A 19,557-nucleotide genomic window follows, 5' to 3' on the forward strand; every position below is an offset into this window, starting at 1 on the left:
TTATGTTTTTGTATATTTTTCAATTCTCAACGAAGATGTTTGAGGTTTTAAGTATTTTTGTTTTGCCACGAAGTGAGAATTGAATTCGGTGAATGAGAAATGTATATGATGAAATTCGCGGAAATACGTTTAAATGAAATACAGCAAAAATCGTGCATAATTTAATATTCAGTACAAGGAAGCCATACATGCTATCTACATCAGATTTTTTTAAATGTCTTTGCAAATATTATAGTTCGTCATTATATGAGCATAAAAATAAATGCAAATGGGAACTATTAAAATGAAAACATATACAGAAAACATTAACTAAATAAAATTTATTATTGATATAAATTAAATGAAACATAATATACAACAGCTTTCTGAAAGGTATCTCCATAATGTACAAAGTGATGTAACTTAATATACAAAATCAAGAGCAAGAAGAGTAAATAATATTTACTAAAAACAGAAGACACTGTAGTTCTTGTTCATATTCTTCATGTTCAATGTTAAGCTTTAAAAAGAGCAAATGCTTCAAAATCAATAATTTGTATTTGAATTTACAGGCAAAATAATGTAAATATGTTATGTAACTAGAGGGAATTATTAGCGGTACAGTACTGCTAATGTATATATACACTGGATCATTTATATATCAGATCATATAAATATATCTTCAGAAGTAAGATGTTTTATACGGTCCATATAAAATTTTACGTGAAGTAGCTTATAAAAATTGTAACATACACAGAATAGGAATGTGTGTAAATGAAAATAAAAACACGTGAGGTCATACAAAATAAATTATCTGCAAAAATATGTGTCTGATTGATGGATAAGAATTGCTCTGTTGTTAAGAATGTTTTCTTTTTTTTTTTTTTTTTTTTTTTTTTCCAAATAAATTAACAGTGCATTAAGTAAATCAAAAAGAAATTGCTTTGTCATTTAATGTTAAAACATGTTCTATAAATGGAAATGTAATTTTTAATATATTATCGACTCCATGAGATTTATGATTTAATAAAAGCAGTTGACTCATTAAAAAATATGTTAAAAGTGGATAATTAAAAACATTTGTAAATTTTAGAATTTTCGCATGTGTTATATTAGTTGATAAAAGCGTGTCCGATAAAAATGTATGATTCAACTCATAACAGAGAATCACAAACTTTTAAAACAAAACTATAGTATTTTTGAAGCGCTTTTGCAAGCTGAATACACTACATTTTAAATATCAATGTAAACTGAAAATGAGCTGCAGTAACTTCGATAAGAAGTTCGATAGTAGAAAATATTTATGCAATAATATGCAAATTCGTATAAATACTAAGAAAGAGAATCTTATGAATCCTAGTAGCAAAGTGTAATAGTAGAATTATAAAATGAAAATTTTTTCACTCTTAAATATACGTTGAAAATTATTTAATTTTGACTGAAAATTATCTTAGAAACTTCATAAAATGCATTTATTTTACCCCACTAACAGTAATAGTTTCTTACAAAATTGTCTTAAATTCAAATACTTATTTAAAATTGTTATCAGTGCAACGTTTAATGTATCATTGCATACACAGAAATGAAATGTGTCCGAATCCAGCTCAGGACCATTTACATTTATATTTTGCTAATATATATTACTAACTTCTGCTCTCAGATACCTTATGAAGAGAGTAAAGTCATCCTTTACCTCAGTTTATGTGAACCATTTTCACAGTTATCAATGAAAACAATACCTTATCTGAGGTAATAACAAAATAAAAGCGGAAAAAATATTGCAGAAAATCGTCTTAAAGCTATTGTGATTGATTGCCCCCGTAATATCTCTTTTCAGAATCATTGATGAAGAAAGTCTTTTTCTTCTTTATCTGATGTGTAAATTCATCAGTTTGTTCTTCATGATCTGAAAGAAAAAATACAAATATCATGAAATTTGCTCACTAAACGTCTCTAATTTGATTTTCTGAATTTAAACTTTTTCAAATTTACATTTATCACTTTTATATTGTTCCGAAATGCCCAGCTGCTGTGAGATAGTTTCCCCGCTTCCAGAAAGTGGCAGGAAAAGGCAGGGTTGCCACATCTGGTGATATTTGGCAACACAATTGGCGACATGCTATAGACGAAGCGAGAGCATTCTACAACGTATTCTTAGCGGTTTTCCGCGGGAATGTTCTCGAGGGTAGGTTAAAGCTATATATATACCCTGCCTGTACGCGAAGAAAGAATTATCTTGAATTCAGTAGGGTAGCAGTGTCTTGAGTTCAGAAATGAGCTAGAGAGCGACCTAACCGAGTCGGGAGCTGTGCTTTCCCGTGAAGCTGTTCTCACCGTTGTAGCCTGAAGGCTGTGTTTCTGATTATTTAAGCGTGTTTGTAGTAGTTTTCGACGAGTGTAAACGTGTTTTGGGAACTGTCCTGTGTAATTCTGATAAATAAATTGTGTTTTGATTCTTCATTAAGTATTATTGTCAGTTATTCCAAGTCCACGAACCCGTAAAATGCAACAATATTACAGTCTGTTACTTAACTAGAAACTTCAAAATTATTTTCCGCTTCCCTATTTGACTCGTAACCGTGAGAACAGCAGCTTCAGAAAAAGGGTCGAGTCACTTGATTTCTCCCTTCACTTCATTTTCGTTTAGCATGGTCCGCTTCATGAAAAACACGCGAATGAAGGTTGATTTGAACTATAGGTACAGACAGAAATGGGCGGGGCACCAGAATTACACAATTGGTGGTACACGTAGTGGCCCGTCGTCCTAATTGCACACCCACTTTACCACTACATAATTCAAGGACAATTACTGTACTTTCATCTGAATCTTTCTCGTTTAATTTTATTATTATTATTACCAACTCAAGTAAATGCATACATATCAAGAAGGGGTTAAAACAAATAGCAACATATTGCACATGATGGGTAAAACTTACGATCATTTTCAGATCCAGCACGCTTGAGAAAAATGACAGTAAAATTTTAAAAAATCTGATATTTCATATACTTGTGGTAATTAATGGCTTACTGATTCTCTTTAGTTCTTTATTTACAAAACTGCATTTCATTTACCTTTCAAGATTAGGTGAAGTTTCATCCAGAACTAAGCTGCTTCCTCCCAGTTTCAGCGAAGAAGGCTGAAACTGACTTCCGCCATCATACATATCAAGGGGATATAGATCTGTTGCTTGGACTTGTACGGATCCTGAACCACTGTCACTAGTATTTTCATCTTCTGAAGTTATGAGAGCCATCCGAGATGGCGCTGTCCTATCCATCATCTTCCCCGCAAGTGCAACTAGTCGCGGACCTGTAAAAATAAGATCGTGTTGTATTGGAATGTCTCAATTCTGAAATAATACTACATTATTTTGAAAAAATTTTAAATTTAACAGTAGTAAATGAAAAATTTAATGTTTTCCTGCCATTTCCTTTTTCGTTTTTGCTAAATAATATATACGCATTGCCATTTATGCATTGGTTAACTTTTATTTTGTCACACTTAAACTAATTACAGAACATTTTGTGAAAAGATTTTAAAAATTTACTATGGTATATGAGTACCACCATACAGGGTGTCCCAAAAGGTCGTTTACAAACTTTACGTACTGTTCTCTCAGACCATGACGAACAAGTTTTGCAAAGAAAGTTGTGTCAGAAAATCAATCTGTGTGATGCTAAAGCAACGTGATCGAAAAGCAAAGAAAGGGAGTAGAAAGCAGCGTTAACATGACTTTAATTATAAGAATTCAGTGATACAGACGAAGGAAGTAATGCAGGTTAATGGTTACAGGAAATATTCAAAATTCCTTCCAACCACCACAACGCATCTTCATAACTTCGTCTCATGGTTAACGGACTCGTTGAAATTGTCCAAGTATGTCATGGACACGTGCCGCCGCTTCCACTATACTGGCAACAAGATCGATGTTGGATGTCAGGGGTGTTTCGTATACCAGAGATTTTACGTATCCCCACAAGAAGGAATCCATGTAGGATAAGGGGGGAGAGAGAATTGCCCCCCTCAGTTTCCCACAGGAGAGCTTCTTCTATGGTAGATTCGCATGCCGTACATTGCCAATTTATGTGGCTGCCTGCTCGGAAAGTCTACCATCACTTAGTCTGTTATAAAATTGTTTAAATAATGGATGACTTATGTCTTTTTGGGAAGAGCTCACGGTATATGCATCTCGCAGCCTATCTATTTCCATCCACGGCCCCATAAATGTAATGCATCCTTCTCTTGTAACATCCTCGCCTGAAAGTATCCTGATTTCCACCCTCCAACATGCTTGCGAACATCGCCCTCTAGCGGCGGTTAGTCACGATTTCTGACACAGCTTCCAAAGTAAACCTTACTCTTCATGATCAGCCTCAGTTTTAATAGGAAAACTTCTATAACTTTTTCTCGTTGCCATTAATATGTAGAGATTTATATTTATTTTAATTAACCAATTTTTTTAATTTGTTATAAGCCTGCATTTTCCGTAATTGCCAGTGCCAGATTATTTTAAATTTGGTAGCGCACGTGAAGGAATGCAAATTCTACGTTGAAGAAAGATTTTAAAAACCAAGTTTCAGTAGGAATGATAGAGAGTTAGGCTATTTCCGTTACCTCTGCAGCTTAAGCGTTTGCTCGAAGAGATATTGCTGGTTCGCGGGTCTTAATTCCATTTCCTTGCTGTCACTAGTTTCCGACGGGGTTTAAGAAACAGTATTTAGCTGAGCCCTGTTGCGTAGTTTTGTTACTTATACATATCTTCAAATTTTTAGTTTTGTTATCTGAATTTCAGTTACTACCCAAGAAGTGAGGTAGTTTGTTAGCGTCGAGTTGAAGTAAATTTTAAGGAGTTAATAAAGGGTACTTTTAACCCTTCTCCTGTGCAGTTACTACTCTTCTAGTTTTCACACAAAAGTGAATCTAGTGAACTCTACAAATATAAAAACAAATAATTAGTAATAACTCACCAGACTGGTAAGATGTAACAGGAGTTATCCCAGGGACCGTCCTGGAAAGGGTACCATACATGTTTGGAACTGCGGGCAGAGACATTGTCTGTTGAATCTTCGCTTTATTCTCTTGATCTTTTGTTAATTTATTGTAAATGTATACTTTCCTCAGGTACATGCACAACATTACAATAGTAGCACAAATCAAGTTTGCCACAGAAATTGTGAGATCTCTGTAGCGATGTAAAATTTGTGTAGATACGACTGTCCAACCTATCCAGACGAATGCCATTAAGAAACAGCATGTAAATATCCACCTAAATAAATAAAAAAATATTAAAAAATATATTTGATTTATACAATTCGGTTTATTTTAATGAGATTAACAAAAGCGATTTATGGTGATCTGAGCAATTGGAAAAATGGGGAAATATAGTTGCAGGTTTAACTTGTTATCATTCATGAAGGAAATAATAACTGACAAAGGTGTAACTTCCTAGGTGTATAATATAGGCTAAATTTTCTTCCGTAACTTATGGTCGTCTTACTATAACGTATGCACATAATTTTTTTAAAATACATAAATTCAGCCGTGTTAACTTTCGTCTTTGGATATATTCCTGGTGTTATTTCCTAGTAGCCTATAAATAGCCTGAAGCCATTTATGACTGCTGAATAAATCTATGTAAATTCGTATTTCAGTTTTAAATTTCTGTTAAGATTGTTAATTTAATCTGTAATCTATTTAAATAAACATAACTATGTTACTTGTTAAACAAAGATTTCATAGTTCTTTTGACTTACGATTCTTTAATGAAACTGAGCTAAACAGAGTGAATTCAGAATGTCTTATCTGTGTTAATAAACAACACATCAAGAACAAAATTTCGATTGATATGTATTAAAGTAATTATTTATTTGATAAGTATTAAAGTAATTAAGTCTTAAGAATATTAATGTTTTTCTTTTCGCTGTCTCCTTCCTTTATTCTTTTAAAAAATAAACTACAGAGAAATCAGAAATCAACAGCAGTATTTAATGTAGTATTTAACTATTAATGCGAAAGGCATTTAAATTTGAAGAGAGCATTAACTGTAGTGTGAAGGTGAATTTTGATTGAACGGATACGTCAGGAAAGCTAAACTTCCTCTTACATTTGAGAAAATATTTCAGAAAGAGACTCTGGAAGCGAAAATTTCTTCCTATTGTAATTAACGGAAAAGAGAGAAAACATTTCAATCAAATTTAAACAAATTTTAAAATGTGATCAGAATGATCACAGTAAAATTAATAGCACTTAATTTCCGTTTTAGAATGAAATGTCATATAAAAAGTAATCTTTCAAGTAGTAACGATTTCAAAATATTGTAGAAAACGGAGATATATACATTTATACTTATGACGTAATTGCAGAACGTTTAAATCCGAACGTGTTAAAACACATAGGTTTTATTGATAAATCTTTAAATGTTCACACGAGCTGGTGTCATCTACGTCAAAGTGATTGAGTGGAAGAAACCAGTCAGGGCCTCTCCTTCCAATTCCCTCATCTGTGAGGCATGCTAAGTTTTGAAAAACTTATCAATAAATGATAGTCATTTATTTTATACTGTAAATTGTATTTTTACTGCTTGAATTTCTTCAATGCGGGATTTTCCAGGACCTACCTACAATTCACCTTGCTTCTCGAAGCCCACGTGACAACTGGTCACACCCTTCACCTAAACCCAGCCCTTATAGGACTCATGTGAGATATTTTCACTGTGATGCGTCCTCAGCGACCCAACTTCAGAGAGCCGGAAAATCTCATGCATGCTGCATGGTATTAGCGGCATAAAAGTGGAACTAGAAAGGAGGTTTTGGAATTTAAAAATCATCTAGAGAAATATCCCAGAATAAAAATCGTTCCCGGATCAACATTGTTGGCTTTTCTTATTTATTAGACGTAGGCTTTAGTCAAGTCAATAATTTAGTATACAAAACAGGTTACGATCTGAAAATGTTTGAACCAGATGAATTAATATTTAATTAATCTTATGGTAATACTATAAACATTGGGTCAATACATCCAGGGCAGCCATTACATTGATTAAAATCAAACTTTTTTGCCATTAGAATCTGTTATTGTTTCTAAAAGATAGTTTCTATTTGTAAAAAGAAAAATGTTAATACAATAATAAAACCATTTTTAATTCAAAACGTTTATTCCTAATCTTAATCTGACTGAGATCTAAGTTACTTGTGTATAATTACTTGTGTTGTGATTATATTGTATGCTATATATAATACAGAGAAATGTGAGGGGGGTCGATGAAGAAAACAATTCGTTTGAAATGGGCTTTGCAAGAAAATGATTGAAAAGCCTTGGTCTAAAACCACGAATTATTTAACAGTAAAAAACATTTCCGTGAAAGCCCAGCTTAGATGTATTCACTTTTGAATTCAGGTTTTAGAAATTACATGCTATATCTTCCATTTGCGTTATAATAAAAATTCTTTGTGAAAAAATCATGTAGATGGAATGTGGGTAAAGTGCATGACATCATAAATATATATTACAGACCTGGATTCTTTGTTGTTATCCTTGCTACTCCAGGTAAGAACAGAGAATAGAATAGTAATCGCTAGCATCAGCATCACGTACACAAGGGAGATGACTAATTCGTCTTCAAACGTAGTTGCCGGATGGCACCTCCATTCACCACCATGGATACCCGTTGTTGGTGGAATTAGTATTAGCCATGCTGATGACAACAGAACCTGAAGTAATGGATTTTATTAATCCTGAATCCATTTTAAAATCACTAAATCGACATTTACTGGACAAAAGGATAACGTTATTTTAAACACGTTTTCATTACCATTAAAGATTCAGTTACAAATATTTATTTTCAGATATGAAAATATGTCTAATTCCGTAGCCTGTGAAGACCTACTGCAATATTGCACAATATCATAATAAATGAGCAAAAAGGCAAAGTTTTAGTAATTTGTCAGCATAAACGTTTAATGTAGGATAAAAACCTTACATTTTTCTTTATTCGAAAACTATACATTTTAATCACTTGAACATTAAACTTTCTATATAATGAAACACTTTATTACAGGAATAATAAATCCGTTACATTGTATTAATTATATAGAGAAGAAAGGGCTATAATATCGCAGATTATGATTCGCCGGGTAAACATCCTTCTTCCTTAAATTTCTAAAAAGCGCACATTATTTGTGATAAGTTGTTCTAAGCAGCAAAATACCTAAATTTGCCTCTTATTTATTTTACATTCTTCTCCTGCTAATTATAATCTAACACATAATAAACAGAAATGATTGAGTACTTTAGTATTTTACGTGTTTTCATCCCCTTCATTATATATATTGTAAAGGTAATAGATCTCAATAACAATAGATCTGCCAGATATAGATACAGTTCTGTCATGGTTAGAATATTTTGTCTAATTGTACTGGTGTAACGATTGCAATGCCACGTATTGTCAGTAGGAGCCCACCAGCGGCCGAGCGGTAAAGTCACTGAACACTGGTAGTTCGGTCCGAGGTTCGAATCCCGCGAACGGGATGGCTGCATGGGTGTTTTCGTGGTTTTCCCCATGTGTAACGTGCATACGAGCCAGTTTCCCTTAGAAAGTCCTCCACGAAGGCATCCCTGCTCTTAGGCAGATAGCCCTAGTGTGCTTTGCCATAATTAAATACACCACACCGTATTGTCAGTAGCAAGTATCCAGTACAAAGCACTAAGCGATACTCACGCATTCACCCCCACACGAAGTCACATTTCCTTTGCCCGTTTAACACATTGATGCCGGTCTGACTCACCAGTGAGTCATACATGTCTGTTCCGTGGGTCATACTTATCTGTTCGGTGGGGCGGCATGACCCACCGGTGGGTCATGCTTGATTGTTCCGCGGGTCGGCATATCTCCCCGATGGGTCACGCTTGTATATCAAAAATTACTAAAATACGCTTGCATATCAAAAAATACAATTATTATATTGTATTATAAAATATATAATTTTATAATAATAATTTTATTTTATTTTATAATTTTATGATTTTATAATTTATAATTTTTATTTTTTTAATTTTAAGATTTTAATTTTGTAATTTGGCGGTGCGCCGCGCCACGAAATGGACCGTTCATTCAAGCGCTGCCGAACGAAAAGAACAACGAATATCCGCACCGCCGTCAAAGTGTTAAAGAGCAAAATGTTAATAGCTTGTGTGGACTGCACATGATATTATAAAAGTCAAGTTGAAAAACTTAACAATATTCATTCTCTACAACACGTAATAATGCCGCTTAAATGGGCAGAAGAATGAGTAAGGATTAGAATTTAATTATAACAACCAGTGCCGCTTTGAACGGGTAGAGAGAAAATAACTGGGGCCGAGTGCGTGGTTGTTTCTCACCGATTAGCACGAGGTTCTTGCCGCAGGCACTGCATGGAGCTGCAGTCATTATACCAATAAAAACAGACAAAATATTCTAACTTGCCTATGTTTAAAAAACCTTTCACATCGCAAGAAACGACGAGAGAATTTTTCAGTAGCAATAGTTTGCATTATAGATAAAGGAGAAGAAAACCTTACTCGTGAAATGTTAGCTTCTCCAAAATATTTGATGAAAAGATAGACTGGAGGAGATTGTAAAAAGAGAACTTTTCTTCACTTTTCTTTTAGGGTAGAGTAGAAAGTTAATTTATGCCTTATGGCGCTCCTACAATTTTGTCAGAAATCCTTTGATTTCATACCTAATTTAAACGCATATTTATTTACAGCAATTAATAAATAATTTAATTCATTATTATAAACGCTTTTTATTACGAAAACAAATGTAAAATTATTTTTTACAGAATATACATTCTAAAATAAACCCAAAGAACTATTTTCTAAGAATCCATTTTTATTTATATGCTTCAATTAGTCAAATCTTTGAAGTTAAAACTTCCCTAGAGAAATCTTTTAAAATTTTTCAAAGTGTTGCATTATGTTACGCTGTTATGTACTTATCATTCACTTGTTTTGGCAAGTGTTTCACAAAGCGACGCTACACTCCCTATTCTGCTGACTGTAGAGTCTTAGGTCACGATTGACTATGGGATTGATAGTTACCATTGTCCTTAGGTTATGGTCAACGGTATTGTTAGGTTTAAATTCTTTAACAATCTACTTAAATTTCCAATCTAGTCCTCACCACTGACCTGTTTGTTGACCACCAGTACCTATAGATCATCGATGATCAATTATTTTCATGGCATTGATATGATTAAGTTTAATTTTATTTCAAACATTCATCGAAATTTTCACTGATACATTGTTGACCTGTAGATGAACTTTCAGTCACCACCAACCTATAGGTCATCAGTTATCAGAAAACCTTGATCAGCATTGATGTACTTCAATTTAGATTTCAAAATCTCTTAATTTATGTCATCGTTCCAGGCTGTTGATCTATGAGTTGAAACCCAGTGCCTAGTAGTAGTAGGTCACCACTAACCTAAAGTGTTAACAACAACCGATTTTCTATAATTTTGATTTTAATCTGAAAATTCTATCAAAAATTTGCTGCACCTCAGCGTACTCATAAGCCATTGATTGATCTCTAGTGACCATCAGCTTGTATGTTACCAGTAACCAACTATCTTGATAGGTAACGGCATATTTCAAGTTACCTTAATTTAAAAAAATTATTAAATAATTACAAATTTATTTAAATTTATTGCACTATTTATCATATTGATGACTGGTCACTAAAAGTAATTATGGTGAACACTCTTGATGATCATACCTTCGGTTTAAGATTATTTCAATAATCCATCTAACAACATATAATTTATAATACAGCTTAGCGATAATTTTTTAAGAACATATTCGACATTATTAATTAATGAAAGCTGTTTCTAATGCCATATATTACATGTCTGCTTTTAAATCTTTTAAGTACTATTTTATGATTTACTTAATAAAATATACATTATTCCTTGATAAAAATTTAAAAAGAAATTAAAAAATAAGTATCTTGAAATTCTTATCTTATTTTGAAACTGTATTGTAATTTGTAAATTTGTAAAAAAGTTATTGTTTATCCTGTAACCAAATCAATATGTTCTGAAATACATAATCGCAAGCAGATTACTTGTTCACAATTTTCGTCTCGTTAACATACCTGAATAATGACAAGTCCGACTGCGACGACTAATAACGCAGCTGGACTTGTTAAATGGTAAGATTCTCCCAGGAATTGGTTTCCTCTGTATCCCATCATTCTCCAAATGTTCATGACTTTCACAAGCATACCAGAGAAGATAATGGCATAAGCAAGACCCAGACCAAATCTCCTGACACCGCAAGTCCCTTCCGTGGGGGCGAGGATAAAAGCAAAGTTGACTGCGTAAAGCAGGAGCAATCCGAAAAGGATCATGTATCCAAGAACTGTAGTTCCAACTGTGACCTGCACATAAGGAATTTGGAGAAAATGTATGACTATACAGGTATTAAGTTTCACTTTCTATCATAAATTACTCACTTTTCAAAACGGAACATATAGTAAATCTTCAAAATTGAGTTGTAAAGGTATTGGTTACTTTTTAGGCACTTTTGTAAACATAAATTTTCATAGGAATGTATTTCAAAAGGATTTATAACAAATGTAATGATTGTAATTAATAGTCAGAGTTGTTGAAAACAATGGTCCATTTTATGTAGATGAAAATATTTCTGTAAATTACAGTACAGTTTAGGTATAAATAATACAAAAGTAGTTTATACTTTTCTAACTATTTGTATGTAAATTAATTATATATTAGTAAGTTCAATAGATTTATTTAGGCAAATGATATATGTGGTGCATTTTGGTGTTAAGAACATTTTTTGAGTCATCATCCCGTGACACCAGTTTGAAGCTAACTGGAGATGGTAGCTACGCGGCGATTAAAAAAAAAAGGTAAACATTTTCTCCAAACGAACGACGGATAACTTAATAGATAATGGTGTGTTATGTTTACTTTTCATATGTTATTGTTCGGAAAGTTTCTACGGTAGAAATTACGAATTGTAGCGCACGAGATGTATACGACTTTAAAGGTCCACTTTCATTATAAATGGAGGTTTCATATGTGTATTTACATATTGGTACCGAAATGTTTTGTACGCAATTTAGAAACCGATCTTCAGCATGCATTTTACAAAATATATAATACTCTTTTTATCATATCCGTAGACAATATGTAGAAACTGGGGAAAATACAGGTTTATATAACTATGATTTATTTGTAAAAATCTATCAATTTTTTGAAAGACAGAGCAGTGATTTTTTAAAATATACAGAGCCTCTTAAGTCAAAGGAAAGTAAAATTTCGTCTGATATTACAAAGATTGGCATGCAAACTCTAATAGGTAATTATATAATGAAATTAAGAATTCAACTAACTACTTTGAAATTCGTATTTACGAAAATCTATCTTGAACCAAAAATTCTTAATCGTTCCTATAACCATGAAGATAAATAGTTTTTTGGAGAGTTAAAACTTTGTTCATATGTCAGTTAGAAAGTTAACAAATCAAAATACATTAACATTTCCAAAACGACGGCATGACTTATGCTGTCCTTAAACATATTTCCCGATAAAAAGCTACAGTTTAATTAAAAATAAATTTTGACTTTTGAATGTTTCATTTTATTTCTTTACTAATACCTGACTTAAAGAAGTGCTCTTCAAGTTACAAAATCCCGCATATAATTTTAATACTATTTCTAACTTCGGAAAATATATGAATTACTTCATATTTTAAGTCTGAGGCTAAAACTGTCATATATACTTCAGGTATAGATTGAACTTAAAACACAATTTTCACAGTATTTAATTTAAAACGAAATAAGGTTTCAGAGATTTAATAACATTGCTATATTAATTTTACATTTTCGCATTTTTGAAAATGAAATGCGCAAAATTAAAACATAGATTTGCTAATTCAGAAGTCAAACAACAAAAATCAGCGTTATATTTTCAAAATTTTCAACAGATGGCGGCACTTGCTTATGCCTGTCCAGGCTTTCTTATTTTATCTAGTCATTATTTCCTATCTTGTTCATTTGCGGTTTTGCAGCTGAGGATGGTGGTTCGGTAAAAACCATCGAATCTAGTCCTGCGAAAAATTTTGAAAATATAACGCTGATTTTTGTTGTTTGACTTCTGAATTAGTATTTATTCGGCGTGTTATTGTGTCTTAATTATAGATTTGCTATTTAATATTTATAGGACCTTACTGAATAAAAGTCGAAATAATAGGTGATTTTTATTATATGAGCAGCTTTCGTCATTTGATATAACTTAGATAATTAATTAACGTTGTATAAATATATTTCACCGAATTTATTGTTAAAAACTAACTCCGGACTATCAGTTATAAGTTACACAGTAACAAAATCGCTGCCTTCGTTAAACCAATCAGAACTTTGTTTAACGTTAATAAAAGAACACTCTCCAAAAATCCGTTGAGTTAATATAAACCTACCTGGAAAGAAATGAGGAAGTATGCAGCGCATATGATGACTAGTAGGACACCAAGTATGGATAAAGCCGAGACGATGATACCCCACATGCTTCGGAAATTGGAATATATTCCTGGTTTCGGCAAACTCAATTCTTCTGGGTTAAGGGCTAGTTGATTTAAACACTTTTGGCACTGAGTTACACAAGCGGATTCCTTTTTAATGCCGGAAAGGAAAGAAACGTCTCCCATCTTCAAAGCCAGCTCATTATCTTTCCACAATCCAACCTGAAAGGCACGAAATTGAATAAACACTTGTAAAGAATGTTTCAGTTTCATAAATTTGGTACTTTTCATGGAATTTTTCTGATGAAGTTACATTAAGTTTGCCTGTTATAAAATTATCAAAGGAGCTGCTTTAAACTACGCTACAGAACAGTTAAAAATCTTAAGCTTGAAAATCGTTACGCTAACTCAAAATTCAAAATAGAATTTATGCAATTTATTTAATACGCTATGAGCATTTTATTTATTGCATTATGTTTACAACAAGGTTTTGAACTTTTTTCGACTTCAACTAGCAATTGGAAGATCCGCAGTTCGAATACCAGTGAGAACGAAGTTAATATTTTTCTTGTCTTAGCTTCATAAAACCAAGTAGTCTCAATCGCGATTAAGCTAAAAATGCGTTGGACTTTACTTGATTTGACAGAGTAGCTTCATTTACTCTTAATTAAAAGGAAGCACACTAAATCAAATTATATTATAGACTTTTCTACAAGCGTTTGAATTGCCATAACTGTCTGCTTATGGCTGAATTTTGTTGCTACTAATTCCTGTAGTTGCTACTAATTTCTTTGACGAGAAGTTGTTCTCTTGCTGTGAGCATCTTTATCAGCGGCAGTAATACATCACTGAATCTTACTGTACTGAATTATGGATTCTTATGAACTACTGATACCCTATTTAAAGTTTACAACAACTTTTCAATTTAATTTAAACTATTCGAACCTGACACACAAGGCTGATGTACCGCAACCGTGTAGAATATAGGTAAAATAACCCAAGTTATGCCTTTTACATCAAATTGATAAAATTACGTGAAGTACACATTGATTTCCAATAAGCATCAATATGCTCTGTGGAGCATTTACGTTAGTTTCTTTGAACTCCAATACTTTAACAACAGGTTTTTCTCAAATTAATGCGATCGATCAAATCAGAAATATAAATATGTAATATATTAGGTAATATGTTATCGAAGTATACAGCATTCACTTCAAGAACAACTTACTTGTTGGTACACATGATGAACTTTCTCTTTTTTCAATTGGAATATTTGGTAACCCATTGATATTTTCAGTGGACCGCAATCTCCATCAATGCAATTTACTGGTGGTCCTTTCACAAGTTTACGCATTTCTCTCCATAAGATTTGTCTTGCATCCCCTCCACAGTCTTCCAAGTTCGTAGCGGCGTCTCCGTGAGCACAGTATCGTCTCAAATAGTCATGAAGAGCTTCAGCGACTGTCGTGACAGCAAATACGGTGTGATACACAAAGGTGTCTTGACTTAGTGGCAAAGATGTCAAGCTTTCCGTGCCTCTGCAAGGATCAGGGAAAAGTTGCTTCAAAGGTACTGAACTTTGGGGTAAATGGCAACGAAAGTGATGCTGCCAAAACTCATCAAACCATACATCGGGAATAGGATAATGCTTATTTAAATTGAATCCAGAATAGTATTCACGAAATCCAGGTACTTCGTATGTTTCTGGACGTACGAGGAAGAAATCCACATCGGTTCCTGGAATTAAAAATATATATTAGTTAACTTTTGCAAGAATTTCTACCATCAAACAAATATTTACATTTGCAGATGATTGCCAAGGAGAGATCCCCCAGTGACAATGCAGAAAGAGAGTTGCAAAAGGCGATATTATACAATTCCACATCATTTGCCATTTTATGATTTCATACATCCATCCGGATTGTTCAAGGCTATGTAGATTGTATGTTCTGCTTGTACCTCAAGGTAAAAGCAATTGAAAAATTGTGTGTTGCAACAAATTCGTTGTTTTTCTGAGCAGTTGCACTACAGCTTTGTTATATTGGTTACATCCAAACTCCAGAATGTAGTCACTCCAAGAAATATTTACGGGGCAAGATATTTACTTCTAGCCTTGACCACATGAGTTGGCCAAAATGCGTCATGTACTGTAAATCACCAATGGAGTGTGTGGTGACCATTCTTATTTCTGTTTTTGGAAAATTTGTCACTATTTATTTAGAGGGCATCATTTTATTTTGTTATCCAATAACACTGCATAGTACGTACCTCTGGTCTGGTCATTTCCCTGAAACGAGATTTATACCATCTGATTTCAATAAATTTATCATAATACCCCCACTAGAAATTTTATATATCTTTCGTCTGGGAAGTCTCTACATTAGTTATGCGATAAAATGTTATTTTTCCTTAGCAGGTGCCAAGAAGAATAAAAATAAATAACTCACACTAGGGATGTTTTACTAAAATACTATTTTAAAAACAACTCATATTGCATTAGTTATTATGCACAAAAAAAAGAACTGGAAAGCTCATTTTAAAAAATAAATATAATAATTAAATAGAAATCAGAATTCAACCATTTAAAAAATCTTGCTTTGTTTATCCTTGAAGCAAAGGTATGCAACTGTGTTAACCCATTTACTACGCAGGGTGGATAAGTAAAAAATGTTTAAGTTAATTTACATTATTATGAACTCGCTCACTGAACAAAGACTAAAATCACTAAGCACGTAACAAAACTCCACACTACAAATGGACAAAATGACTTCGGGATTTGCTGTCCTCCTTCTTAACTTCACCAGAAAGGATATAAAGACAAAAAATATTAATAGAATTATCCATGAAAATACTTTAAAAGGACTCTAGTCTGTAAGAAACTATTCCTTCAAACATATAAATGCTCATCAAATTTGATTTCCACATCAAAAACAAATAACAGTTTCTATCTTATTGTACCTTTAATTATAGTCCTGCTAGTTATACATTTTCAATAAGTATTTACACATCATGTCACAGAATGACTCAGCGTGTTCCCTCATGTTTATGCCTCACAGCAAGTCGTCATACCTTAAATGAGGTCACAGATTGTAATTTATGCCAACAAATTCTATGCTTTTATAAACGAAGATTTTAATGCCTAGAGAGTCCTAAGAGGATGCTGACTCTGCAGTGGCTTTTCAAATGTGTACCAAATATGCTGTATAAGATTTAGGTGTGCAAATTCGCTAACCATATAACTATATCATACGGAGAAAACAACTTTACCCGGAAAATCGTCGACAATTGAGCTCTGTGTGGCCATGCTTATCGTTCATAAAAACAAATCCCTCTCCAAGATCTTCCCGAAAAAGCCTCACATTGGGTTCAAGAACTTCCTATGTCACAGTAACTGAACTGAAGTTATGGAGTGGTATATACAACCGTCCTCATATAAGATGCCTCCATAATAAGATGCCTCCACATAATGCCTCCTCATATAAGAATTCCACTTACAGCAAAGTTGTTAATTTCCTTTATGATGAAGGGAAGACAGCGGATGCTAGGTTTTCTCCAAATGAAGACTGATCGAGATGTTACCACATTGCTGAGTGTAGTAAATTGTGACTGACTACTGAAGACAAATCTTGCTGTTTTCAAGAAAACATCGCATGGCTCCCCCAAACCATAAACTGTTTTCGACTATCTATTGAGAAGCGCTCGGGGCGTAAAGGCCATGCTATCGGCATCTACGCACACTTTGGCCAAACTTTGTCATTCCAGGCGCAGCAGTAAGCCCTGCCAAGCTCTCTAGTCATCATCTCTCTAAGTCATCGAGCATTTAATGCTACATATCGATCATCCGCAGGTGTCGTGGCTCTTGGATGGTCTTAGGTGAATTGCCTTGTGATGCTTCTTGTAGTGTGGAGTTGATGCTAACTCCAATACCATCATTCGAAACTCTAATGAATATCGAGCAAACTCCGTTTGAGATTAGACAGTCTCAGATCCACTGATAAACCTTTCGTTTCCGTCATCGTCTAAATGATTGGTAAACCTCATTTTAACTAAAATCAGTCAGTTTTGTGACACTTTTTACTGCAGGAAACGCAGTTCTAAAGATGTAATTCGCAGTTTCTAAAACCAGTTCTTTTCAGGTTTTCTCGAAACGCGGATCTTATTAAACTTTTAACAATTAATAGATGAATATATTACGTTAACCATCCCGACAATTCGATATGACATCAAGTTCTAAGGTAGGGGTTCCTAATGTGGTCATTATTGACAACTTGGAAATAAATAATGAAGGGGATTCCAATGATGATCATAGGAATGATATCCGAATATGCACCAGCAATGAATCGATATAAAAATTGATCCTATTGATCACAAAAATTGCGTTAATAAAAATGATAATTATTATTAATTGATAAGAAGCTGTATCATGTAGTAAGAAAGAAATTATATAAAATAAATATGTAGGCAATTTTATGTTAGTTAATCAGTTATTTATTATTCAGCTTTTACTATGACTTCTCCTTTTCGTATTCCTCACCAGAATGCAAATGAGTGTACAGTAGTTAAACTGAGGTTTTTGTATTTTAAGACAGAGTGCATCACTGTCATTGCGTGCGTGTTACTCTACCAGTTTCTGTTATCTCTGATAATTGTAATAATTATTCGGCTCTGCGTTCTCTTACTGCCGATACTTTACTTCTGATGCTCCTGTAGGATTAGCGAGTTGGCTTCTAGTGTAGCAATTAATGGTAGAGTTTTAACAGAGTCCACATTTAACTAAAATTTGACTGTTCATTTATTTTCACCACCACGAGGTGTGGTTATATTGTAGCACAAGAGTGCCTTTGTGGTCGAAACTCTGTTTAAATAAAAAAGGTTATTTTTAACCTTCCCACAACTTTCTTGTTGTGTAAAACATAGCAATGATTCACTCCACGTTTTTTAGGCTAATTGGACTACCTAGCATTACTAGATCAAGTGCAATCCCTCAAATACAAAGAAAAAATACACAGAAATTATTTAATGTACTTTAAAAATAAATAACAAATCAATATTCTTTAAGTACATTATATTTTATGCAGTAAGTGCAATAAAAAAGAAACGCATTTAAAAGAAGATTTCAGTGTTAGCTTCCAAAACATTCGAAATTTGAATGCGCTAGCATGGCTCATAAAACCGCTTAATTACGAGCTTGGTATTAAGATGCAAGAACTGAAGAAGATATTGAAGAAGGATGCTCACGCACAAGTCTTATTCAAAGCAGATGACGCTAAGTTTTGATTTAGTTTGGTTTAGTACTTGATTACGTCAAATGGTTATTTACGTTATTTGATTACGTCAATCAATAAATGGCTATTTTTCAAAGGGGAGGATTCCTTCGTGGAGGACTTTCAAGGGGAAACTTGCTCATGTACACGTTACACAGCGAGGAAACCATTAAAACGACCAAGCTGCCCATGCCAAGACAGTATTTTTACGAAATAAATAAAACATAAAACTTTATCCAGAAAATTTAATATACTTTTCACTTAACTCATTTATCCTGCGTGATATTTAAAATGATTTTCAGAAAATAGTTCTGGTAAGTTTCTCTTTTAACACCTGAGTGTGAACTGTTGTTTTCCCTTTTGTTCTCTCAATTGTGTCCCTGCGGGACTTTTAAGCTCCAATTTTAAATTTTAAAAAAGCAATGAAAAACTAATAACATTTTTGTAAGTTTAGTGTGAGATGTTTCTCATGCACAAAGAAATATAACAAAAAAAGTTACAAACTCTTTTCAAAAATTAGAGTAATTTCGGGCATAAATGGTTAAAGAGAATCTGCATTTGTATGTATACATAATACAGTTAAGTAAATTTGAATTTTTTTTAATTGAACTATAGTAATATCGTTCATCTTCGGACCACATTTCTTTTTACCGGACGGGAGTTAACGCATTTAAATTCTATTATTATCTATGTTAGAGGAATACAATAATTAGAAAAACTTTTATAAGACACAATGTTTACTGTAGAAATTTATTCCAGTCCTTCAGAAATTTTAATCTATATTTTTGT

General features: G+C 33.1%; 1 protein-coding gene across 1 annotated transcript in view; it reads right to left on the minus strand.

Annotated features, from left to right (window-relative positions):
- Window positions 1-305: 305 nt before the first annotated feature.
- Window positions 306-19,557, minus strand: part of LOC118187255 (uncharacterized) — a 176,114-nt gene continuing 156,862 nt past the window's right edge. The window contains exons 21-27 of the mRNA XM_035357438.2: window positions 14,733-15,241; window positions 13,463-13,726; window positions 11,115-11,399; window positions 7,493-7,689; window positions 4,948-5,246; window positions 3,052-3,289; window positions 306-1,885 (exon numbers count right to left, since the gene is read on the minus strand). Coding sequence (XP_035213329.2) covers window positions 1,879-1,885; window positions 3,052-3,289; window positions 4,948-5,246; window positions 7,493-7,689; window positions 11,115-11,399; window positions 13,463-13,726; window positions 14,733-15,241 — 1,799 coding nt within the window. The 3' untranslated portion in view covers window positions 306-1,878. The remainder of the gene's footprint in view (window positions 1,886-3,051; window positions 3,290-4,947; window positions 5,247-7,492; window positions 7,690-11,114; window positions 11,400-13,462; window positions 13,727-14,732; window positions 15,242-19,557) is intronic.

The sequence above is a fragment of the Stegodyphus dumicola genome, chromosome 3 (genome assembly GCF_044657685.1).
Source record: "Stegodyphus dumicola isolate Sdum_Otavi_A_Nest chromosome 3, ASM4465768v1".
Lineage (NCBI taxonomy): Eukaryota > Metazoa > Arthropoda > Arachnida > Araneae > Eresidae > Stegodyphus > Stegodyphus dumicola.